General features: G+C 40.6%; 1 protein-coding gene across 2 annotated transcripts in view; it reads right to left on the minus strand.

Moving 5' to 3' along the window:
• Window positions 1–1,679: 1,679 nt before the first annotated feature.
• The window catches only part of LOC114695923 (lysosomal Pro-X carboxypeptidase-like), a 61,145-nt gene continuing 37,509 nt past the window's right edge, over window positions 1,680–25,315 (minus strand). The window contains exons 4-9 of one of the 2 annotated variants that reach the window (XM_028873413.2): window positions 24,468–24,649; window positions 23,293–23,450; window positions 21,967–22,136; window positions 11,596–11,760; window positions 9,290–9,477; window positions 1,680–2,400 (exon numbers count right to left, since the gene is read on the minus strand). In XM_028873413.2, the coding sequence (XP_028729246.1) occupies window positions 2,184–2,400; window positions 9,290–9,477; window positions 11,596–11,760; window positions 21,967–22,136; window positions 23,293–23,450; window positions 24,468–24,649 (1,080 nt within the window). In that variant the 3' untranslated portion in view covers window positions 1,680–2,183. The remainder of the gene's footprint in view (window positions 2,401–9,289; window positions 9,478–11,595; window positions 11,761–21,966; window positions 22,137–23,292; window positions 23,451–24,467; window positions 24,650–25,315) is intronic. The other variant, XM_037197408.1, reaches the window with a different exon arrangement.

Below are 25,315 nucleotides of genomic sequence, written 5' to 3' on the forward strand. Positions count from 1 at the left end.
AAGAATGGGAGGGAGAAGACAAGAGAGGGACATTGCAGGAAATGTCACAGTGTCATAACTCAGTATAACCTATGATTAGAATATGCTTTAAAACTTTTTCAAAAAATAAAAAGATTAAAGAAAAACTAAAAATAAATAATAAGATAAATAATAAATAAAAAGAAAATAAAAAGAAACATATTAAGCATTCCAAAAATTAAGTTTTGAGTTTTGGATTTAGTTTTTATTTGTTTTGGGGGGTTGTTTTGTTTTTTTGCTTGGTTGGTTGATTTTTTTGCGTCAACTTTGTTTTTTGGCTGGCCTGAAAGTGACTATGTAGGCAAGGCTTCACTTAAACTTGCAAGTGTCCTCCTGTCTCTGTCTCCTGAATGCTGGGATTGAATGTGTCTGCCTGGCCACTTTGAATAAGATTTGATATTCTCATTTATTTTCAACTTAAATAAAAACTTAGTACAGTATACTCAGGTTAACTTTATACAAAGTATAAATCATACTGGCCAAGAAAAAAAATCTTTCTTTTCAAGTTTTGTTTCTTCAGAAAGATATAATACCTCTGAATAATCAACGTTAAATGAAATCTCAAAGCACTTTATGGATGCTAAATAAGGAAAAATACATCAAGGAGAATGGGCTAACATCCTAAAATAAGAATGCCTGGGATTAAAGTCCCAAGCCTGAGACATACAACTTCTTAGTGGACAAAGAATAAAAACTTGTGTTGTCTTGACTTTGATGGCTACCCCATAGACTGTTTTCTGATGCCAAAACAAAGTGCTAACCAAATTGCTTCGATAGAATGAAATGCCATGACCGCTCATGGGAATGAAAACTGAAAACTTCCAAAGCAAGACCAAGATTTTGCTGTATGCCAGGAAAATAGGGAAACAGCTCAGTCTCCCAATCAAAACTTGGTTCTTGAAATGAACAATCTCAAGTACACTTTAAAAAACCTTAGATGTTCCCAAACACAGGTTTTTAAAAAAAAAGGTTAATGAGAAAATAAAAAGAAGTTGGGAAGAAAAGCTCATTCAGCACAGAGGAGACTGTTAGTCTCTATGTCCCTGAAATGCGTGGATTCAACTGTATTTCCTATTTGAGAAAACCCTTTGGAAGAAAGGTCTCAGTGTGAGAACCGCTTGAAAGTTCCAACCCCTTGGAAATGGGAAGGGTCCGTCCGTCATTTATTAATGTCAAATATGCCGCCTGCATGAATTACTCTGCTTGTCGTCTGGAAGCCATACAGGAAAGTCCCCACGCACCTGCTGCTTGTATCAGTAACAACTATCAGAAGATAAAATATTTAAAAAATAAAAATAAAAAAAAACAGAACTACATTCTGATCTTTGAATAGCTTACTCAGCAAATTTAAAAGTCTTTTTACTTAAGTATCATCAGTGACCACGATGTAGAGCCTGTTCGAATTTCAAGTAAAAGACCAAACAGAGCGATTTTCCAAAGTTGGCATAATTTAACTAAATCACCACAAAACTGACCTTAGAAACAAAGAGAAACCGAGCAGGAGAAGGCCGGATTTCTCCTGGCTGCAGCACGGTGGCAGATATCCCAGAACTAAGGAAGGCTGCCAAGGGGGAAAGAGAAAAAGAAAGGACTTCCCGAAAGCAGCCAGCCCAGGCACACTGCCTTCCCAACAGCTGGACGAGATGGGAGCAACACACAGGTAGGTCTGCCTTGTTCTTTATTGCAGTTCAAAGGCAGTCATGGAGCTCACAGGAAGCGGCCCTTTCCTGGACTGGCATCACACAGCCCACCAGCCGCAGCTGCAGCGTTTTTAATCCAGCTTCTGCTTTTTCTTTTGTGGCAGGAATGGGGGCTTACAATGGGCCAGAGAGACTTCACTCTCAAAACCGAGGAGACATCCCCGCTTGGGAGAAAAGTGGCTCTCCCTCTGGTGAAAGACAGTCAGGAACCATGCCAGTTCTGATGGCATCAGAGCTGCCAGGATGGCGTTCTTCCTGGAGATGGCACAAAGGCAGTGAGGACGGAGCAGTCACCTGGGTGGGATGGCTGCGCCCACTCCTGTCACGGTCTTCTGTCTCGACCTTGGCCCAACAAATACAATGACAAATGAGGGAAAGTAATTACATATAAAAAAATCAAAGTGAATGGATATGTGGGTGGAGCGAACATAAAAGAAGAAAGTAAAAGTGATTTTGAAAAGTTGCTCAAGGCTGCTTTCTGTAATTGCCATAGAAATCTGAGACCCATTGCTTCATGTGTCTGAGTTCCACAGAGCGGGCCAACTGCAAGGATGGTGGGTCCGTCTCAGTGCTGGGTCGCAAGTCTAAATGGTGGGCCCCATCTGGGATGTTGACTGCCACCAGGGTATCAGAGAGATCTTCGGTAACTCCACCTCCTGACCATGGGTCCAGGTCACCATTGCTGAAGTGAGGGAAACAAGAAAAATTAAGGTTGTCAGTTCTCTATGACCGCATTCAAATACAATATGAGAAACATTCTTTGTGCATAAGCCTGAAAATATGAACAAGTTGGGAGGTTTGGTCTGAGGATCTACTTGGTCACATTAAAGAGTTTCTTGGTGCTTGATGCTTCCTATTATTTCAACAAAACACATTTATTTGTTATAAATGCAAAAGAAAAGAGGGCAACATGAGACTAGTGGGATTTTGGACGCCTTTTTTTTTTTAAAGGAATGTGTTAATAGCAGGTTTGATGGAAGTACTTGTGGTACTCATTGGATGTTTTGGTTTTAGTTCTCAGTGTGCTTCATTCTTGTAAACAATTGCTTAAAACATAAGTGCTCACAACAACAAAAAGCAGTAATAGGCATAAGGTGTGATTGTGAGGAACGGACCACAGGACCCTGAAAGTCTCGTAAACACATGCGGTCTTATTTTTCTTTGAGTGCCACAGTCCCACGAACTGTTTGAAAGCTGGCAGGAAACATGTCTATGTGGACTGAATACTGTGTCATAAGTATGCCAAATATGTTTCCTGAAAGCTTGAAATCTGTTTTCAAACTTTTGTGTCAAATTGACATACAAGGCTATATACTTTTTGCTGTTTATGGGATTGTTTTGCCAGAGTACTGAAATGCATAGAAGTGCTTGCTTTCAATTTGAGCTTGCTATAATTTCAGTTTCCATCAGAACACTGTTGTAATTTGGAAACCGTATTGATTGGTAAGTTAGTTTTCACCTTGAAGATGTATGTTTAACTCATTTGAATGAGTGGTTAAATCTGTTAAAAATGTTAAATCTATAAGCCAGTTTCCATCATCAAGTCCTGGTACAAATTTTTTTGATAGCATAAACGATTTGATAATGCCTCATCAGTTATGAAATCTACTCAATATTTGCTCATGACTTAGCTATCTTGCTTCTGAAAAGTAAATGACAGCACCATAGTTAGCATTAACACTTTTAAGGAATTCCTGCAGTTGGCAATTGAATCCTTTGGCCCTTAGGAAATTCAGCATCTTAACAATGACTTGCATGATGCTCTCCATTTTAATGCTTTGTATGTTAATAAACTCACCATCAGAAAATGGTTCGGAAGTGTTGTCGTTAAATATGCTACCACATAAATGCTTTTACTATAGTATCCATTTTAGTTGTAACATCTTTAAATTGTGCTTAGCCCTCCTATATAAATTAGCAATCAGTAATGTGCAGCTCACATATACCTATAGGCCAATCTGATCAAAGTAATTCTTCCGCTGGGGTTCCCTCTTCTTAGGGGAGTAGATTTGTGTCAACTTAGCAGTTGATGTATCCCATCACAGGAGCTATGCTGGGATTCACAAAATAATAATAGCCAAGAGAATGTATTTATTTTTACTAGGAAAATACAAAGCAAAGTTCAGGCCTTTCCCCATCTCAGCTGCTGATTCAGCCCAAAGTAGAAGGCCTATATGAAGCATGACAAAGATACATGAGGTGTGGCTGGAGTGCTCAAATAACCATCACAAACAAGTAAGAGTATTTACCTGCCTCCTAAAAATATTAAACACCTATCTTTGGCAATGGTCCATTCAAATACTATAGATTATCACTGATTTTCTACTGCCAAGATACTGCAAGCATATGTACCACCTGACTGTGCCAATGGCATGTTTAACATGGACATCTATTTACACATCTCAAGTATACCAGGTCCAAAGTGAGTTTATATTCCTCAACTCCTCACCAGCCCCTCCCTTCATTTTCTTAGTCCCCATTAATGGCAACTTTTGTAGTTGCTCAGGTCAAGGGTTTGCTGTCATCCTCTAGTCTTCATGTGACACCCAATCTGTCACCAGACCTGTCAGCTATATCTTAAAATATATCCAGAATCTGACTCCTTCTCACATGACTCCCACACCACAATCCAAGTCTCCATTATCTCTACCATGAACTACTGACAGGACCCAATCCTCCACCTCTATCTACATCATTAACCTCCTTCCTGGCTTACCTTTCTTTCTCTTTAGCAAATTTGCTGAAACTGCCTTGTTTTATCACCTGTCAAACCAGGACTCCACCGGGTTAAGGATTTGGGGTTCTTCTATCGCTCTATCTCTGGTTTTTAGAACCAGGTGTGGTTCACAGTAGGAGCCAAACAAACACTTAAGGAAATTAGGTATCAGATTATCTGTGCTTCATACCGGATGTCCCCCATGGAGATCTGTGAGTAAAGGTTTGAAGGTTCATGAACACATACCCTCTTCAGCACTTTCTGACATAGAAGAACAGAGTCCACATAAATGACCGATACAAACACACATCTGAGCTTTCAACTGTGTGCGGAAGCAGGAAGAACATCAATGTTATATTTCAAATCCTTACTAAGCTACCTAACTTCCAGGAGCCTCAATTCCTAGGCATACTACAGAAAAGAAATGTTTTCAAAACTCTCTCTCACACAGATGTTATGGGGTCAAATTTTAATAATGCATGTGGAAATAAGACACCAACTATAACATACCACACAAATGTCCAGTTCTTGTGAGTATTATCACATACTGTAAGCATAGGAAGTGATAATACCTCCAGGGGGGAAGCAAATCATGAAAATGCATTCAAAAGTGTTTCTCATAAAAAGTTAGTCAGAATACTAAGTCCATCAGCCTTTTATAGATAAAGGCACTGCACAAATTGAATTAGAAAATAAACATTGAGGCATGTTAAATGTAAACATGTTTGAAATACAGCTTTAAATTCCCTTTTCCATTGTTTGAAATACAACTCTAAATTCCCCTTTCCATCATATACTTCTCTTAAAAAAATGCTTTATTGTAACCTACTAATATCATTCTTGGAGGAGAAAAACTTATACCAAAAACACACTTTTTTGGTTTTGTTCAAAATAAAGGTTGGCTTCTCTTGAGAGAACCAACAGCCTTCGTCTTTGCTCCAGTTTGACAGGCTCAACCCAGACAGGAAATGCTCCAGTATTTGCAAAACAAAGAAGTCCCTGCAGCCACATGAGGAACAAACTGCATCTGATTTAAAGGTCATCTGAAGCACCTGGTGACTTAGCAACAGTGTTTGGAGTTGCTGAGAGACCCAGCCTGCACATGGACTTGAATTTCTCAGTTCAGACACATGAAAGCTACACTAGTCATGGGAAATCTAAATCTATATATTGTTTTCCGGGGAGACTCTAGATACCTGGGTAAAATCCCCAACAACCAGCCTCACTTAATCACTGGCAATAGTTAATTTGCCTGGGAAATGATATTAGTTAACCAGTTCTTCATGGGGTCCCTTCTGAAATTATACTTAAATGATTGAGAATCATCATTGGAGAAATAATCTATGAGTTTTAGAAAACACAAATCTGCCCAAGAAAACCACTGTGCACTGAAAAGAATTGCCAAAGCAGGACTGTAACAGCTACTATTTATCAAGTCCTCAGCTGCTCACCAAATGCTTACTGAAAACCTATCTGTGTCGTGCTCATTGACACAGCAGGCTCAGTAGACAATACAGACAAACCTCTGTCGTCATTGTGCTTACTTCTGAAACAATCTATTTCTTCTCTAAATAACGGGGTTAGATAATCATTAGTATTTCTCAATTTCATAAATTAGCAATTTGCCCAAAGCCATGTATTTAATTATAGAAAGAACAAAAAGACACCCAAGCTGAACCTGATTCTATAATTACAAATCTTAGCTGGAAAATCTCCAATCCAACAATTTCATATTGAACCTTCCCGCCAAAGCAGCCCACATACTCGTGTGTGTGTGTGTGTGTGTGTGTGTGTGTGTGTGTGTGTGTGTGTAATTGTATGTGTGTGTCTGTATATCTCTGTGTGTGTCTGTGCTTCTGTGTGTCTATGTGTGTGTGTGTCTGTACGTGTCTATGTTCTGGGCTGGATAGGAATAACATACAGATATAAAGTTCAGGGGAGAAAACAGACTTCATTTCACTTTCTATGTACATGGATTTTCCAGGTTTGAGTCTGAGAGCATAGTATTCTGCTGGGTTAACATTTCTCTGCCGCCTAAGCCTCCTGAGTAGTAGGGACAAAAGGCCACCGGGTCTAGCTTGGGCTAACTCATTTAAACATGACAGCAACTCTGTGAGGTGTCACTGCCTGTCCTCTTCTTCACACGGCAAAACTGAGCATCAGACAGCACGAGTCATCTCACTGGAGACAAGCTCCTTTTGCATCTGTGCAGCTCTCTTAGAAAATTCCTTCCCTACACTGAGCTACTACGACCCGCTGACTTCTGCTCTCATCCGGAAATGTCTCTTACAAACTCTGTCCCCACTTCTAGCAAAAATGAAGACAATGCTCATGACGATTATGAATACTACAAACAGATTACTAAAAGAATTATTTGAGGTGGTTGAATCCAATAAGAAAAGAGACGGTATTTGACCAAAACTCTTATATTAAACATCCAAACAAAGGATAAAGATTACACTTAATCAAATTTGATCTTCAGCTTTATTTGTTATAAGGTCTTTACCTTACAACCTTAAAGTCCTGGATGTTAGAAGAACCATATGGACAGTCCCTGAAGATAATCTCCAAGGGGGAAACAAAGAACTGATGAAGTACTTCCCCCTCTGCTAGAACAGAGATGAGCCTAGAGACTCTGTGCTCCTCATTCATGAGTCAGAACTTAACTTGTGGAGACAAGCACGAAGATTAGTGATAAGGGACAGGTCCTTTGGGGAAGTGATTGACTTACATGGGGATTATCATCAAAAGACTGAAACAAACCAGATGTGGTGACACACTCCTTTAGCCCCAGCACTTGGGGGGCAGAGGCAGGTGTTTATCTATGAGTTCCAGGCCAGCCTGGTCTACATTTCGAGTTCCAGGACAGCCAGGGATACATAGTGAAACGCTGTCTCAAGTAAAAAAAACAAAGCTAGAAAAACTAGTCTAGGTCCCTTTCCACTCTTCTACCTTTTGCTGAACAAGACTACAGCCTTCAAGGTGTCATCTTGGAGACAGACACCATTCCTTCACTAGACACAGAACTTGTCAGAACCTTCATTTTAGATTTCCTGGCTGACACAATCGTGAGAAATAAGTTTATGCTATTTATAAATTGCCAAGTCTTAGATATTTTCTAACAGCAGAACTAATGATAAAGTCAGACCCAAAGACTCATACAGATGCCTTTCTCAGTGTTCATAGTCTTTCCATTCTCCCTAATTTCAAACACTAAATCTGGCAGAATGTAAGTGGATTCATCTGTCCAACCACCACTTTACATTGCTGAACTGAATAATATAGTTATGAAGAGTCCAACTGAGACTAAGGAACACAGTTTAAAGAAATTAAACTAAAAGAAGCTGTCTGTTTTCTGTCAGTGTCTTGGCTTTTATTTGGAAACAGGTATCTGTTGGGTTAGAAAATAGAGTGAGTCTGATAGTTAGAGGCATATATTAATCAAGACTGGCAGCAACCTTCAGCACTTCTCTGTGGTGATATTTTATTTGTGCTGAAATGTGGTGATATTTGTGCTGAAATGTGGTGATATTTTTATTTGTGCTTTAATAAATAAAGCTTGCCTGAAGATCAGAAAAAAAAGTCAGCCACAACACAGAAGTCATGTAATGTTAGCATACACCCTTAATCCTTTACCTGGCAGACAGGGATCTGTCTGGATCTCTGTGAGTTCAAGCGCACACTAGGGAACAGAGCCAAGTGTGGTGACACACATGGTTAATCCTAGTACCAACCATAGAGTTCTGGAGGCCTGTACACACAGGAAGTGACAGAGCTGGCCAGGAAGAGGAAGTGATGTAGCTAGACAGAGAGCAAATCAGATGGCAGAACAGGAAGGTATATAAGCTTGAGTAGACAGGAAGTTGCTCCTTTTTGGAAGCTGCAGAGTTGGTGAGGTGAAGTTAGCTTGTGGTTTGTCCTATTCCTCTGATCTTTCTCTCAGGCCTTAACCCAAATTTCTGGCTCTATGTTTTTTATTTAATAAGACCATTTAGAAATTCGTCTACACTTCTCTTTGCCAGAAACTACTGTGTGTACACAGAGGATCCAATCTGACTCCTTTAAGAGAGAGTATAAGAAAAAAGATGCTTGCAAATTTAACCACAGCTCTAGTGAAGATGTATGTGTTGGTGTCCACAGATTCACACAACTGCTTTTCTTGGTGCTAGCGATGACACATGGCCTCTTGCATAATAGACAAGTACTTTTACTAGTGAGTTATATCCCCAGCCCTTGGTGAATGTTTTAATTAGCCAGCTGCCGGCTAAATAGCAGACAACCTAGCCAGACATGAAACATGTGACATCACAGTCAGGTATGCTTGGAGCCAACTCAGTTCATTCTGGTGTGAACCAGTATCAAATGTGTCACATCTTGAAAGCATTGACAAAGAAGAACAAGTGGGTTTGTAGGCATCCAGGCCAAGGAAGAAATCTTCCTTTACAACTACCTGGTTGGGCTTCTGTAAGTGTCTCAATTCAGTGATTCTGAGTATCTTCCTGACTAAAAGGATGGCTATCACAACTACTTCTCAAAGTAGTTGTGAGGATTCTGGGTAATTTGTTTAAAGTGCCTCATGTCTTACAGTACTTGGAAGGAAAAGAGTGGGCACTTCAAAAGTGTCGGTTGAACCAATATTGAATATTCATGCTATAATTACTAACAATAATGACACAACCTGAGAACAAAAGATAACGTTTTGTTTCATGATGGAGAGATTTTAATAGAAGCCTAATGAGGTCACTGTTGTGTTCTATGTTGTTTTATTACCCCACACTTTCCTAATTCTATTCTCTCAGCCATTCTGCAAGGGTCCCCAACAACCAAACTTCCTCTTGGGACCAACAGAACTCACCTGAAAATGATGTTTGAATGTGAACGGATGTCTTTGCCTCCATATAAGGTAGTGACCCAGGAAGGCCGTGGCCTCACACCCCACTGTTTATAACAATCATCAGAATACTTGTCTAAGTCCCATGAACGGGCTTCAAACATGTCATCAACACCATTCGTGCAAAAAGGCAGGATTATTTCTGTGCAGGTCTAAAAGCAATCCAGGAAAGGAAATGAAGAGATGAATTATTCAAGACCATTCAGCTGCTGAGTAGTAAAATAAGTAGCATCATCATCAGTAAGTAGCAAAGCTAGTGTCTAAACTTGTAATCGAGCTTCAGCCCTCCCCACCCCACCCCCTTTACATCCCTGCCACACAACACTTTTATTTCCCCGTAGAAAGACATGGCTGACAAACACTGGGCAGAGCCAGGGGAACCCTGCAGAAGAGGGAGAGAAAGGATTGTAGGGACCAGAGGGATTGAACCTCAGATGCCATGAGAACATAGCCCATAGAGCCAGGGGGTATATGGGGCTCATAGAGGCTCACAGAAACTGAAGAGATAGACTCTGTATGGGTCAGAGCTAGATCCTCTTCATATACCTTATGGTTGTGGAGCTTGATGGTCCTATGGGACTCTCAACAATGGGAGTAGGTGTTGTCTCTGACTCTTTTGCCTATGCTTGGGACCCTTTTCCTGCTGGGGATGTCTTCCTGTGTGCTGTGAATGTATTGCTCTGATTGATTGATAAATAAAATGCTGATTGGCCAGTAGCCAGGCAGGAAGTATAGTATAGGTGGGATAAGCAGAGAGGAGAATTCTTGGAAGTGGAAGTCTGAGTCAGGAGACACTGCCAGCCACCATTGCCATAAGAAGCAAGATGTAAGGTAAGCCACAAGCCATGTGGCAAGGTATAGATTTATAGAAATGGGTTAATTTAAGATATAAAAACTACAGGAAAGGCGCAAAGCTACACAGAGAAACCCTGTCTCGAAAAACCATAAAAAAAAAAAAAAAAAGATATAAAAACTAGATAGTAAGAAGCCTGCCACGGCCGTACAGTTTATAAGTAATATAAGTCTCTGTGTGTTTACTTGGGTCTGAGCAGCTGCAGGAGCTGGGTGGACACAGGAAAACTCCAGTTACATTTTCCTCCTACTGGATTGCCATGTCCAGCCATGATATGAGAGTTTGTGCCCAGTCTTACTGTACCTTGTTAGGCTATGTTCAGGGATATCTCTGGGAGGCCTGCTCTTTTTGTTGTTGTTGTTGTTGTTGTTGTTGTTGTTGTTATTGTTGTTGTTTTGAAGGAAAATAGAGGAGTTGATTCTGGGGAGAAGAGAAGTGGGGGGAAGGACTAGGAGGAATAAAGAGAGGGGAAACTGGTCCAGATGTAAAGTATGAGAGAAGAATAAAACTTTAAAAAAAAAAAAAGGGAAGAAAGAAAGACATGGCTGAAAGGTCACAGAAGAATCTGTATTCCTTTCTTGGCAAGGGGCATTCTTTCATATCTATGGTCATATTTAACCCTAAAGACAACCTTAGGAGGAAAGTGTCATCACCATTATTTGCTGTTGGATGGCTTTCTGTATACTGTGAATATGTGTTGCTACCATTGGTTATAAAGAAGCTTCTCTGGCCTATGGCAAGACAGGTTAGAGCCAGGCAGGCAATCCAAACAAAGAGACAGGAAGAAAAAAGGCAGAGTCAGGGATACGCTAAGAGCCGCCAGGGGAACAAGATGTAATAGAACACAGGTAAAACCACAAGACATGTGGCGATACATAGATTAATAGAAATAGGTTAGTTTAAGATGAAAGAGCTAGTTAATAATAAGCCTGAGCCATAGACTAAACAGTTTGTAACTAATATAAGTCTGAGTGTATTTATTTGGGACTGAGCGGCTGTGGGACGCAGTAAAGTTTCTGATTGCAATCATTAGTCATACTGTGCAGATAAAAGAATGCAGGTGCAGAGAGAGTGGAGTTAGACTTCACTCTGTCACACGTCCATACGATGCCCCCTTTCCAGGACTTGCCAAGGTCTATTTTAGTGTCAGTGCATCTATCTTTCTCACTATTTGATGGTAAGATCATGTTATTTATGTCTTTATCTTTGAAACTGAAGAGAGCCTGATTAATGATAAGCACTCAGCGTGATTGGTGAGTGAGTGAATGAACAAATGAACTTATTGGTAGTCTTACAGTGTAATGCAACAGCATGTAGACTTGAATGCAGGATAGGTGATAAACTCTTGTCTGATTGCTATTGTAGCACAACTGTATCAGCAAAAAGAAAGACTGCCTCAGGAGCCATACATGCTTACCTGATAGCCCCAAACCCGGGATCCTAAATTGCCAATTGTTGTTTCAGAAATATTATTGCATCTGGTCTGGCCTGAATAATTATAATATACATTCAGAGCTTGGTAAATGTTCTGCACCAGCAGGGAATCCGACATATAGGGATTTGTCAGATACTGGCACACTTCCTATCATTTTGGAGAGATAAACAGAGGAAGAGTCAGATATGAATATAAAATTAAAGTATAATAACACAAAGAAGAAGTACAATTATAATTGATCATAAAGCTCTCTTAAACATCTAACCCAGCTAGGCATGGTTACATATGCCTGTAATACCAGCACACTGGAGGCAGAGACAGGGGTATGGCAAGAATGAAGCCAGCCTAGGCTCCATAGCGACTGCCAGAACAATCAAAAACAAATCTAACTGTGTTGCTTAATTTTTTCTGTCTCTTGAGTATAATTTTCCCTGCACTGCAGAAATAATGTAGGCATTCACATGTTATGCAAAGCCCTATCTACTTCCCACTCCAGCTTAATCTATACAACCATTGCTCCAAGTTCAGGAAAGCCATCCACCATACTCTTTCCTCCCCTACTCATCCTCAAATCTCTTTCCTCACTCTTTAACTCTATGAATACTGGCCAACTCATCCTTTACAATACTCAGTTCGAATGTTTCCCCCTCCCTGAGATTGTCCTTATCTGTGTTTCCAGGTCTGAAAAAGCCAAACTGCTCCCCCTTCTCAGTACTCTGCTCTACTCGGGTTCTATTTTTATCACAACCCTCAAAATGCTGTTTGTACTCATTTGATTCTACAGTGTTTCCCACAGTGCTTAGCAAGTTCTCAGATAACTATTTGCCGAATGAAGCACTGTTTTGTTTCATTTTTAAATTAGCATCCAAAGAATTGGGTTTCATTTTGGCATTTCAAACAAAAATTGTCTCCTCCCCACTCATCCACCCTCTTGTTCTCTCTTTGTCTGTATACTCCCACCAGCCGCCTTTGCATTTTCATAGCGGGGCTATGTTTTTATGAAAAATTTGCAAGCTTTCTTGTGGAAAAAATGTTCCTAGTTCCAATGTCTGTGGTATGACCAGATACCTAACATGCAACCACCCAGCTTACAAATGTCCCTGTAACCAGCCTATAACAAGTGTCTGAATTCTAGCTCTGAAGATCTCAGGAAATACTCTGTGTTAGGAGTCAAAATGAGGACAGCCCAGAAGATGAATGGGAAACTTTCTGAGGCACAGAAATATTTCATATCTTCATAGCAGACTGACTTACATATCAAATACTACACATAAAGTTGTGGTTTCTGCTATATGTAGATCTTTATTCCCCTCAAAAAAGAAGAATCATGATTTAAAACTTGAAGGGGGAACACTGGAAGCAGAAGGATAGAAGCAAGAATGGAAGACAGAGAGATGGAGGGGAAAAGAGGGAGAGAAATCAGCCAAAATTAACCATGTATGAAAATGTCATAATGAAGTCTGTTCCCCTATATGTTAAACTAATTTTTTTTAAAAAAGCATCATAAACCAGGCTCATGCATAATATTGCACACCTCTAATCCTAGCACTTGGGCAGCAGAGGCAATTGAATCTCTATGAGTTAAAGGCCAGCCTGATGTACAAAGTGAGTTCCAGGACAGCCAGAGCTACATAGTGAAAACCTGTCTCCAAAAAATTATTATTATTATTATTATTATTATTATTATTAAATGCATCATAAACTAATATTGAACTCAATAATACAAAACTTTCATTATTTAGGGGAAGATGTCTATAGTTTACCTTGAAATCTATAAAATAAGATGGATAAAAAGATTGATAGATGAAGAATATGCATGTGGTAAGTCAAATATACTTAATTATTATTTATAAAATTAAGAGGTAAGGGCTAGAGATGTAGCTCATTGGTAGAGTACTTCCCTAGCATGTTCAAGGTAAGTTTATGAGTGTTCACTATCAAATGTTTTTCAACTTTTCTGTATATTTGAAATATTTTATAATAAAATGTTAGGGGACATTCACAAGCAATGGAATCATAGCTGAATCATAACAACAGCTACTGCTTATTAAGCCTTGAGTTTATAACCAATACATCATCTCACCTTCGAAATTGCTTACCCTACCAGATAGATTATTGTTCACTACTTTGCCTAGAAGAAACTGACTGTAAAGTCAAATCACTTTATTCCATTTCACCAGCTAGCAAAAGGTAAAGCTGAAATTTATTCCTACAGCTCTCTACTTCTGAAATAGATATGCTTTCCACTGCACTATATTCATAGGAAAATGCTTCCTCATGAAAATAGAAACCGTTTCAATGACAAAGCCACTACTCCCAATCGTACCCTGTCAACACTTTGATGTGACTGCAGTGAACTGTTCTCTTGCCACTTCATATGGAAAAAACATAAAATAGGCAAATCTGACCAAAAGAAGAGATTAGTTCAGAGAAGGAGGCAGGAAAGAAGAAGCCCTGTTCTGCCTCAAAGAGAGGTCCTGGATGGAGGATGAAGCCTGGGCTAGAGACATACCCCTAGTCAAGAAAGAAGGACATGTCCAGCCCCCATCACCATGCTACCTAGGACCAGAGTCCAACATGGCCTTTCTGAAAAGGGGGAATTTGAAAACAGAGTAGAAACAAATTGTAGGGAAAATTTTGTGCCTCTCCTTTGTTCTCCCCCCTACCCCCGTGTGGTGTGTGTGTGTGTGTGTGTGTGTGTGTGTGTGTGTGTGTGTGTGTGCAAGCACATGCTTGTGTGTTCCAGTGTGGAGACCAAAGGTCCATCTCAGTTTTCATACTTAAAAACGCTGTTCACTTTCTTGGAGACAGAGTCCTATTGGTCTGGAGCTCATCAGTTAGGCTAAACTATCCTAGGGATCCTCCTGCCTCTGCTTCCCCAGCCCTGGGATTATAAGCAAAAAGACAAGCCATCATACCCAGCATTTTTACATGGTTTATGGGGATCAAACTCAGGTCTTCATGCTTATAAAACAATTCACTTTGCCAAACAAGCCATTGCCTCAGCCCATTCATAACAATTTTTTTACGGACTATTAACTGGTACTTTGTGTTCTTAAATAACTTCAAGAAGTCATATATTAGCAAATATAAAGAGCTCTCCCTTCTTTCATGGTGTGTGTGTGTGTGTGTGTGCATGTGTGTGTGTATGTGTGTGTATTCACACGTGTAAGTCACACATCTATGTGGGAGTATGTATGTGTGTAGGTACATGAGGAGACTGAAGGTTGAGTTGACATCAAGAGTCTTCCTAAGTCCCTCTTCATCTAATTTTTAAGGCAGAGTTTCTCAGTTGAACCCAGACAGCACAATTTTGGCCAGTCTAGGTAATCAGCCTGCTCCAGAAGTCCCTTGCCTCCTACTCTGAGTGCTGGGATGACTTGCAGGCCATGGCATCCACCCAGCTTTTCGTGTGGGTTCTGGGGATCTGAGCAGCAGTCCTTAAGCTTGGATAGGCAAATGCTTTACTCACTGAGGCATCTCACCAGCCAGTAAGTAGCTTTCTTGACTGTGAGACTTCTCAGCCTTTAACATATTCAATTGAAAAAAAAAAATGGCTTTCCAAAAGGAAGAGGGCATATGCATAAACGCTAAAAACAAGTTTTAGAAATTCTGAAGATGAGAAAAATCCCAAATACGATATCCTTATAAATATACCTTTAAAAAATAACTATGAGAGCTGGGTGTAACAGCACACAGGAGGCAGAGTCAGATAGATCTTTGTGAGTTTGAGACCAGCCTGGTCTACAGAGTGAGTTCCAGCAAAGCCATAGCGACACAGTGAGAACCTGACCCAAAAAAACTATGAGGTCAAGTATGACAGCTTAGTGGGTAAAGCTACTTACTATAAAATGTGAGTTTAATCTGAAGGACCCACATGGTAGAAGGAGAGAACCGACTCCCACGAGTTGACTTCCGGATGCATGACATAGTATTTACATCCACAGACACACCACACACACATACATATGCAGATAGATAGATAGATAGATAGATAGATAGATAGATAGATAGATAGATAGATAGATAGAAATTTTTTATTGGAAAAGGTGACTGTGAGGTCATAAGTATCCACCGTGTCCATGTTCAAGATGTACATAAAGAAACAGAACTGATCTAAACTGGAAGTACAACCTTGTTGTTGCACCTAAAGCCATAGGGAACACCAGCAGCAGCAAAAAGTCAAAACAGTGATTTATTATTCCAAAAACTCTTTAATTATTCATGGTAAACCAACAGTTACCTAACATTTAAAAACATGACTTTTCTCAGAAAGCAGTCTTAAGACCTACAGCAGTTAGAAATGTACAAAACGGCCCGGAAGCCACGAGCCAATCACGGAATGTACTGGACTCTATCCATCACCAACTGCAGAGCCCCACTCCTTTCTGAATCTGACGCCCTCGGCAGACTCAGTTCTTTCCAGGGCCAGCATGGAATTACAGAGTAGATTCAGAGGGAAACACTCTGTTCAAGCAGTGAGCTGGATGAGGCCAGCGGATGATGCAAACGAGGCAAGAGAAAAGAGGGGCTGATGTACAAATACCTAAAACTCTTGGAAGGCACAGTAGCAAGTGGGGATGACTCACATGCTGGCATTAGACACCCCCGCCCCTTAGAGCAGGAACACTGGGCCTCTGTTGAGGAAAGAAAAGGAGTCCCCATGAATAGCATCTCTGCAAAGAGCAGTTCTTGTCTCCTAAAAGACACAAGCGTGGCTGGAGGCTGGCACCAGACAACAATACATGGGTTTCTGCAGCTCCACAACATCACGGGCAGAGACGTGGCCTCTGCTGGTGGAAATTCCACAACCTGATTAGGGGGAGTCCTGGGCCCACTGCTCTTCTGAGGGCAGATCCTTCTGGGAGGACAAGGTCCAGTTCTGACCAACCCTTCAGAAGGACACTCACCAATGTAAAACAATTCATAGAGGAGTGGTGAGGCTGGGGAGCTGAGAAAAGGATAAAGCCTTGAGGTTGCTTATTTCAAACACTGTGACTTTTTTTTTTTTTTTTTTTTTTTGGTTTTTCAAGCCAGGGTTTCTCTGTATAACAGTCTTGGCTGTTCTGGAACTCTCTTTGTAGACCAAGCTAACCTTGAACTCACAGAAACCCACTTGCCTCTGCCTCCTGAGTGCTGGAGTTAAAGGTGTGCATCATCACCACCCAGCACATTGTGACCTTTTATTATTACAAATAAACCTGCATATCTCTATGGCTGAATCTTTACCCTTGATGACTTCAGGATAACTTCTTATGGGAATTACTGGTTCAAAGGAGACAAACATTGTAAGGCCTCTACTAAATCCTGACAAGCTGCGTTTATGTAAAAGAAGTGCAAAGCATAGTCTCCTTGTATACTATTTAGAATACCAAAGCTTCAAAAAGCACTACTGTAATAAGAGACACCCTCTTCACTAATTCACAGCTACTCAAGGGTACGGTGATTCAAAGGAGATAGCCACACACTTTTTAATCAGCTGTGCAATGTGCGTAAAACATATAAATATTGAGTTGAAGGCGAACCATAGGAAACGGTCACCTCTGAGTCAAACATCAGCAACTTTGGCACAACCTCATGTAATACTTCCACTCAAACCTGATAATTTGCAAATATTGGCCACCTGATTAGGGCAAGCACTTTCACCGTTAGTTGTTCACGGAGGGGGCTGTGATTTAATAGATAGCAGGAAGGAAGCCCACGACATCACAACAGACACTTCTTCGTGAAGTCTTAGCATACGAGTATTCCCTGCATCGTGCTACTCATTTTGTGTGTTGTTAGTTTAGTTTGGTGTGTGTGTGTGCCTGTGGGTCTGTCTGTCTCTGTGTGTGCCTGTGTGTGTGTGTGAGAAAGAGTGTGTATATGTCTGGGTTTGAGTGTGTGTGTGTGTGTGTGTGTGTGTGTGTGTGTGTGTGTTTGTATGTGTGTGAGAGACAGACAGACAGAGAATATAGTTCGCCAAGTTGCTCACACTGACTTCAAACTTGCAATCCTCTTGCTTCAGTCTCCCAAGTAGCTAGGATTACAAGCCTGTGTCCCAAGGCCCGGCATTCACATTTATCTCCGTAAACCCATGCCTTTTCATTGTTTGGTTGTCTTTATATGTTCCTAGTTTATTTGGCTTTTATAAAAATTTAGAGTCATTTTGTTGCAGTATAAATGTAAATATATTTGCAATAGTTTAAAAGAAACTAAAATGGTAGATTAACAGGAGACTCAGCCTCAGCCACTCGAATCAAATAGACTTAATTTACTGTCTGTTTCCTAGTGAAAACAAACACTCAAGAAATACTTTTTAAAAAAAAATTAGGAGACTGGAAAGGTGGCTCAACAGTTAAGAGCACATGTTGCTCTTGCAGAGGACCTGGGTTTGGTTCCCAGCACCCATGTGGCTGTTCACAACTGTCTATAACTCCAGTTCCTAAAGATCCGATGCGCTCTCCTGAACTCCATGGGTATCAGGTATGCACACGGGGCACAGGCACACATTCAGGCAAAACACCCACACACATAAAAAATAAATCTAAGAAAGAATTTCTTAAGAACATTGGAAGTCCATTTTAATAATTCTAGTTTTAAAAAATACAGAAATAGTGTGGAAGCCAGGCATGGGGCATAAGCTACAGCCTCGGCACTAGGGAGGCTGGAACCAGGGGATCACAAGTTCCAGGCTTGCCTAGGCTGCAAAGCTAGAGTTTGCTGCGAGAATAAAAGAGATGGGGAAAGCAGAACATTCATGCAACGTTACACTGATCAGAGCTGCACTCCAGTGTGGTCTGCCCTTCTTGCCAACACATGGTTGAGAAAGCGAGGATAATGGTTTGCTCAAAAGTCTTAGGTGCCTGTACCTAGGAGGCTAGGCATCAGAATAAAAGAAAGGGGGATGGGGGGGCTAAGACACAATTCTTAAAAAGGAAGAAGATGGGCGTTAAAAAAAAAAAAAGATCAATCTTCTCTGCAGAGTATGGTCCCTCCATTAGAAGAAGGATTAAACCGATACATTCAGCTTTTAGACCAGATTTTCTTTCTCTGAGGCTTCAACACCCCCCTCACACGGCCTCAGATAATCACATTAGTTTTGTCAGTAAAAGCTCTCTTTTCATAGAATGCATCTAAACCGCTTAAGCCACCCAGAGAGGGTGCATACATTATCAAACACCAAGACAAACGGAAGAGATTTTCCCTTTTATGTCTTACTATTTCACTGTGTAGATCCGCATGCTCAGAAGGCTAGGCTGAAAATGCTAAAAATGTTTGATTGCCTAGCATCTAAAAGAAAGAACACAAAATTTAAGGGACTTCAGCCTTCTTAAAAGTACTTTTAACACTAAGAGGAGGCCTAGAGGTTTTTAATGGGGCCTGAACCGTCAAATGACAGAGGGTTTTCTATTTCCTTTTTCTCTTCCTCCCTGTGTTCTGCCCGCCAAGTCCATGATTATTTCTGCATGACTGTGGCAGCTTCTGTGACCAGTAAACAAAAGCAAAGAGGGACAATGTGCAGAGACAAATTAGAGAGAATGATAGCTGAATTGACGTGGAAAACAGCATTTAGTCACTGCCCAAGGACACTCCAGATATGTCTGTGGTACAGACAGAATTGGAAATAGCCTGCTGTCTTTCACAACCCAACTGGTATCTCGTTCGCTCGGCTAAGCCCGAGATACAGGCTACTCCGAACAGGTCTGCTGTTTGTCACCCCTTTAAAAGAGGAGGAAGTGCATCAGAAAGAGGCGGAGTTCTGGCTAAATGGAGGCGGCCAAGTGAAAGAGCAGTCCCCAGCTGGGTAGTGTTGCGGGGATTAGAGGGTTGAGAGGACAGATAGGGTCAAGAAAGGAGACGCAGAATGAGCAGAGAACAGAAAAGCAATCTGAAGCTCAGTTTAGGAGCGAGGTGCAGTGAAAAAGAATCTGTGAAAATTCAATGGGCGGCTGACGGTGGGAAGGGAAGGAGAAGCAGGCAATGGGAGGCTCTCGAACCAACTGTAAGACAAGTGGGTTTTGGAGTTTTTTGTCTTCTTTTCATTTTTTTTGAAGGGGGTGTGGTCCAGAAAAAAAAAAACTGTAAGTGTATTCTAAGCAATCAAGAATTTCTCAATCTCAAGCTAGAAATGTTGTTCAGTGGTAGCACCCTTGCATACATGTATAAAGCCCTGGGTTCTATTCTTCAAAACCCTCTCACAAAATGAATTTCTTAATATAATAAAAAAATAAAGAAAAAAATAGAATAATTTTGGCAAGAAATTATTAAAGAGGACGTCAAGAATTGATCTCGGGTTTAAAAAAAACAATGACTATGGGCAAAAAAAAAGTTATTTTACAAAATAAAATAAGCTTTAAAATGAACACTAAAAAAGCTATATCCCTATGGTTCTTTCTAGATTATGAGTCAGCCAACTAACCTATAGGCCAAATGCAGCCAGCTACCTGCATTTATAAACAAAGCATTACTGGCCATTCTTACTCATTTACGGATTGCCCATGGCTGCTCTCATGCTTCAGCTGCAAAACTAACTGACAGAAATCCTAAGGCCCATCACACCTAAAACATAGTTCTGTGTAGCTAAGTCTGCCAATCTCTGTTTAGAGTAGGACCTAAACATTCATTTGTTCTTCAAGCGGGAGTGATGATGTATGTGTCGCTTTTACACTGTATACCAATAGAATACAAAGAGGTAAGCCTGACATTTAAATCCAGGTTGAACTATAAGACGTCTTTCTTAAAAGATGTCAGCTCTTTTTAATAACCTTGTGCTTAGGTGTAGGGGTGCATGCCTGTAATCCCAGCACTTAGAAGTTGAGGCAAGAGGTCATGAGTTTGAGGCCAAACTGTGCTACATAGACAGTTCTAGACCACTCTAAGCTACAAAGTGAGCTTTCTGTCAAAATAATAATTTGTCTCAAAATAATAATAATAACTTTGTGTTATCAACACCCAGCTTAATTCAATACATGTTAGTTTCCTGTTATGTATAAGTTTTTACTTTATACATAAAGAGAAATAACTCTGAGAACAAGTGAAATTATTTTATCTTAATTCCAATTTTAAGTAAGGTATAGTTTTAGTATTCCAGTGGGACAATTGAAGAACTTTTGAAACTTGGCTCTTGTATAACTAATTAGATTTTCATTTCCAGCACCCATTCTAGCATAGAGTCAAAAGCATCCTCAAAACATAACCATCTTTTGCTTTTTAAAACTCTTGTTCTTAACAAGGCATTACTTAAAGAACATATACAACAAATGATGTGGACAGCAAAAGAATCTTTAAAATATAAAAAGAACTTAAGTTTATATAAATTGTTTATGGTAGTTTGAATGTAATTGCCCCCCATAAGCTCATAGGGAGTGGCACTATTAGGAGGTGTGACTTTGTTGGAGTAGGTATGGCCTTGGAGGAAGTATGCCACTGTGAAGGCGGGCTTTGAGGTCTCCTATATGCTCGAGCCACACCCAGTGTCTCAGTTCTCTTCCTGTTGCCTTCATATCAAGATGTAGAACTCTCAGCTCCTTCTCTAGCACCCTGTCTGCCTGCACATTGCCATGCCCCACCATGATGATAATGGACTAAACCTCTGAACTGTAAACAAGCCATCCCAATTAAATGTTTTCCTTTATAAGCATTGCTATGGTCATGGTGTCTCTTCACAGCAATGGAACCCCTAACTAAGATGGTGTTCATGCACTTGTAGAACCTATAAATCAATGTCTTTACACTTCTCAGGTCCATATTATTTGGATCTTATCATAAGCATTTGTAACCATTGATATCTTTTTGTTTCCTGAGGCAGACAAGCAAAGGCAGGGCAACTCAAGGAGGAAGAGGACCTTGTCCAGGATGCTGGTGAGTAAGCAGCAGCCTAAGGTCATGTCCTCCCATTGGCACTTAGAAGGTACCCTTCCCACTCTGGTATTCAGCATAGTGATTACTCTTCACAGTGTGTAGCATTTAGAATGTTTAGCAGCTCACTGAATAATCTTAGCACTTCAATAAAGTGGTCATTTATCAAGTTTCCACCATGTGTTGCACATATCCAGACATAATACATAGATCACAAAATTGGATGAGCTACATATACAAAGTACAGCCTGGGATATGGTAATTATTCCATTAACACCAAGCACTGGTCTTACACAGTACTGATGTATCTTTATCTCCAATTCTCAGAAAAGGAAGCTAAGGCTAAGAAAGGTAGTCTAAAATGTCCAAGATAACATAATCAGAAAATGGCTGAACTCAGGATTCCAGCCCCAAATTGCTAGCTCCACGGAGCCCCTGGATCATCAATATGTTTTTCTCCTGATGAAAGCCACAAAGTAGTTTATAAATGAGCACAGGGTATTGTCCTGTTACCTTGACAGGCCAAGAAGGCAAAGGCTTTAAAAAGTTGGCCGGGTACGGGTAGTTCACCATGGCCAGGTTCACCCAGGTCTCAGAGAGCCAGTCTTTTAGGCGCTGGATGTCCTCAGAGTTTAGGTTGCTGCACAGGTGAAAGGCTCTGGTAAGCCACGGTAGACCACTGCCTGTAGACAGAATGACATTAGGTGAAGGGCTCTGGTAAGCTATGATAGACCACTGCCTGTAGACAGAATGACATTAGGTGAAGGGTTCTGGTAAGCCACGGTAGACCACTGCCTGTAGACAGAATGACATTAGGTGAAGGGCTCTGGGGAGCCACGGTAGACCACTGCCTGTAGACGGAATGACATTAGGTAAAGGGCTCTAGGGAGCCATGGTAGACCACTGCCTGTAGACAGAATGACATTGCTAGAAGCTGAAAAATGCTAGTCAACGTAAGTCTTCACAGATCTCTTGTTCTTTACTTTGCATTACAGAAAATACAATTGTCTATGCCATTTCACCAAGAATTTTTGTACCACTCAGCAAAATGCTTTAACACAATCTGATAACTCCATGACAGACAAACTAAACTTCATCATGGGGTTTACCAAAATTAGTATTCTTTATTACTTCTCATTTTAATTAAAAATATTTAATATTTTTATTTAAAATAAATAGGAATACTATAGAACAATTGGATGAATAAACAACCACATAAAACAAATGGATGCTGCTAACGTAGAGCATCGAACAAAAGATACCAGGCCGAAACCCCCCACATATATACGTTGTACAATTCCAATTACTGAAAAATTCAAGAACAAGTAAAATCACCCTAAGATGAAGAAGGCATTAGGATCCTGATGGCCTATGCAAGGATGCTGGTGTAACTAAGAATGCCATCGAATTTCTGAGAGCCTGATAATGTTCTCTATTGATCTAGATGATAATTACATCAAGCAATTCATCAGCCCATGAATTTTGATTTCTCTTATTTTTAAGATTTATAATGTGCTTTAATAAAATGTGTGCATTTTAAAAAGTGGGTTCAGGAGCTGGAAAAAAAATGCCCCAGTAGTTAAGAGCACTAGCTGCTTTTCCAGAGGACCAAGGTTCAAATTCCCAGCACTCACATGGTGTGTTACAACAATTTGTAACTCCAGTACCTTGGTGGACATCAGGCTCACACATAGTACACAGATATACATGCAGGCAGAAAAACCATATACATAAAATACTTTTTAATTAAATGGAAGTATTGAACAAGTGAAGTTCGATTTTTAAAAACACACACACACACATACACAATGTAAATCCATTCTTTTAGGTAAAGCTTACCCGTATTGGAGAGTCGGTTAATGGCACCCCAAGACCTGAGGATGCTCTCTGAACATTTCGTACCACCTTTCTTAAAATCTTCAGTTACGATCTTCATAAACACACCACAGGGCGTCAACTCTTCAAACTGCCAGATAGGGGCAGAAGCTGCAAGAGCTCTGAACGATCAGAGAAATGACAGGAGGGAAGAAGAAAATGGGACTCAGCAAAGTTCTAAAACAACAAGCTCAAGCCAGACATCATCCTAGCGTGGAGAGGGGAGGCGGCCTGGGAGCCCATCCCTAACTGACAATGGACGGTTGCTAGGACAGGGAGCGTCAGTTATCTTTAACGGTGTGGCCAGTGGTAGGTCAGCCACCCTCCAGTAGAAGGCTACATATCCAAAAGTATGTGGGTAGCTCAAGTGGGACTTGATGGGTGTAGAGGAGGAGCAGGGAGGAAGAGGAGGAGGAAGAGGAGAACACAAGTTTTATAAGTCAGGGAAGAAGGGATGAATCAAGAAGGGGTTGGAAGAGGGTTATACAGGAAGGGTTATACAATGATGAAAATACATTGTATAAAAGATTCAAAAACTAATAAAAAACTGCAAAAAAACAAATAAAATATTTTATAATTATTTTATATTTTATTCACAGTTAAAAAATAATTTTAGAAAATAAAATAGAAGGCCGGGCGTTGATGGCGCACGCCTTTAATCCCAGCACTCGGGAGGCAGAGCCAGGCAGATCGCTGTGAGTTCGAGGCCAGCCTGGGCTACCAAGTGAGCTCCAGGAAAAGCGCAAAGCTACACAGAGAAACCCTGTCTCGAAAAACCAAAAAAAAAAAAATAAAATAAAATAGAAACTGAGCCTTAATAAGATGATTAGAGAAATAACACAGCTGTTAATGAGATGGGATCCAGAAACATCTATACAACAGCATGGAACATACTTCACCCAGAATAAATCTCTAAGTTTGTCTTGATCACTAAGAAGTGCTATGGAGCCAGGCGTGGTGGTGCACAACTTTAATCCCAGCACTCAGGAGGCAGAGGCAGGTGGATATCTGTGAGTTCGAGGCCAACCTGATCTACAAACTGAGTTCCAGGACAGTCAGGGCTGTTACATAGAGAAACACTATCTGGGGGGGGGAGGGGCTGGGGGGGAGGTACTCTAGTCCAGCCCAAATGCACTTACCCCACTACTAAATGAGGATATTTCATCCTGAACCAGGCTGCAAGCACACCGCCATAAGAGCCCCCGATGGCAATGACAGGTTGACCATCGGCTCCTGGGACAGTTCTTTTCAAGTGTCTAATTAACTCTGCAAAATCAGCCAGAGCTTGTTCTGATGTCAGAAAATTCAAGTGCTTGGAGTCCTGAGGGTTGGGAGGATGAACACAGATGTAAATGTGGACACAGTTGCAGCACAAGCACAGCTTATGTCCAGAACAGAACTTGAGTCATGGAAGCTTTTCTCCAAACAGAATTTCTAGAAAGTTGAGTCAAAATGCCCAGTCAAATCACAGGGTGTTGTGATTTCAACAACTCATGAAAAGTGAAGTTTGTAGAACATAATACATTTTGCATTAAGTGGACTCTCTCTCTCTCTCTCTCTCTCTCTCTCTCTCTCTCTCTCTCTCTCTCTCTCTCTCTCTGTGTGTGTGTGTGTGTGTGTGTGTGTGTGTGTGTGTAAGTTTACTGAAAAATGCAGTACATAAAGCAAGACCAAACACATCTCCAAACACTACTTTCCAGCGGCAGATGTAACTTGACCTGTTTAACTAAGGATTTTTACCACACAAAATCTGCTGCCATGGTGCTGATTTTGTAGGGAAATTTAAACAACTATTTGATGTGGTTTATAATTTTTATTTACATTCATAAGGTTCCTTCATTTTCTTTCTCACAAACATAAAACAATTGAGGTACATTTACAAAAACAACCAGCCTGTGGCTGAGTGAGATGTGCAGAAATTTCCCGTGAGCACCAAGGGGAACTGTCAAGTCATAGCTCTTGGTCTGCTTGCATACATGGCAGTGGC

This window comes from Peromyscus leucopus, chromosome 1, assembly GCF_004664715.2.
Source record: "Peromyscus leucopus breed LL Stock chromosome 1, UCI_PerLeu_2.1, whole genome shotgun sequence".
Taxonomy (NCBI): Eukaryota; Metazoa; Chordata; class Mammalia; order Rodentia; family Cricetidae; genus Peromyscus; species Peromyscus leucopus.